Source organism: Asparagus officinalis, chromosome 4 (assembly GCF_001876935.1).
Source record: "Asparagus officinalis chromosome 4, Aspof.V1, whole genome shotgun sequence".
NCBI classification, from domain to species: Eukaryota; Viridiplantae; Streptophyta; class Magnoliopsida; order Asparagales; family Asparagaceae; genus Asparagus; species Asparagus officinalis.
The window spans coordinates 51,100,703-51,101,496 of NC_033797.1; the positions used below are offsets into that span (position 1 = coordinate 51,100,703).

At 38.8% G+C, this 794-nt stretch overlaps 1 protein-coding gene across 1 annotated transcript in view; it reads left to right on the top strand.

The window, feature by feature from the left end:
• Positions 1-794, top strand: part of LOC109837439 (probable amino-acid acetyltransferase NAGS1, chloroplastic) — a 10,992-nt gene that overhangs the window by 8,904 nt on the left and 1,294 nt on the right. The window contains 1 exon segment of the mRNA XM_020405679.1: positions 1-200. This exon segment is cut by the window's left edge and continues 9 nt beyond it. Within this exon segment, the coding sequence (XP_020261268.1) occupies positions 1-200 (200 nt within the window).

Sequence of the window (794 nt, forward strand, 5' to 3'; positions counted from 1 at the left end):
CTTCAGATGCAGCCAGTTCTTCTCTGAATGGGAATACTTCCCCTCAGAGGTACAAGGCAACATTTCAGAATGGAGTTGGCTTTGACAACGGGAATGGTCTGTGGTCAGATGGACAGGGATTTGCTATTGGAGGTGAAGATAGGTTGAGTAGATCAAATGGTTACCTTTCAGAATTGGCTGCTGCAGCATTTGTGTGCAGAGTAAGTTCATCAAGCCATTAACCACAACTAACTAGCGACCCTTTGATGTTATATGTAAATGTTTTTATTGGATTGTGCGACTTTTCCTGTCCTTGTTTTTAGTTTTGCCGAGAAATAAGTGGGTGTAGTTAGAATAGCACACTGTACAGAATTAGCTCAGTCTAATTCCTTTGGCAGACATTTCCCAGTTGCAGACAGGTGAACGTTCCTCCTTTGTTCTGTTCTTTCTCTTTTAAAGACTATTCTTGAGAAAATTCATCATAATGAAAAAGCGTGTTCATATCCAAAGTCAATGCAAAAGGGTTAAATATTGGATAGGCCAGCTTTGTGAAAGACCAAGTGTATGACTGTATGGTTTAAGATTTGTAGTCATTTGTGCTCCTCCAATATATAATAAGAAACATAGCCACAGAAAGTTTTGCAAGTTGTATGATCCATATGAATTGGCATAGAATCATGCTACCAGCCAGAAGGTTATAAGCTGTATGTAAACTGGAAGTTATGTCAACCTTTGAAAGATGGGTCTGGCTTGCCAACTATATTATTGAAGTTATGCATATCTATGCATAGATAACTGTCATTCTTCTGGGAACT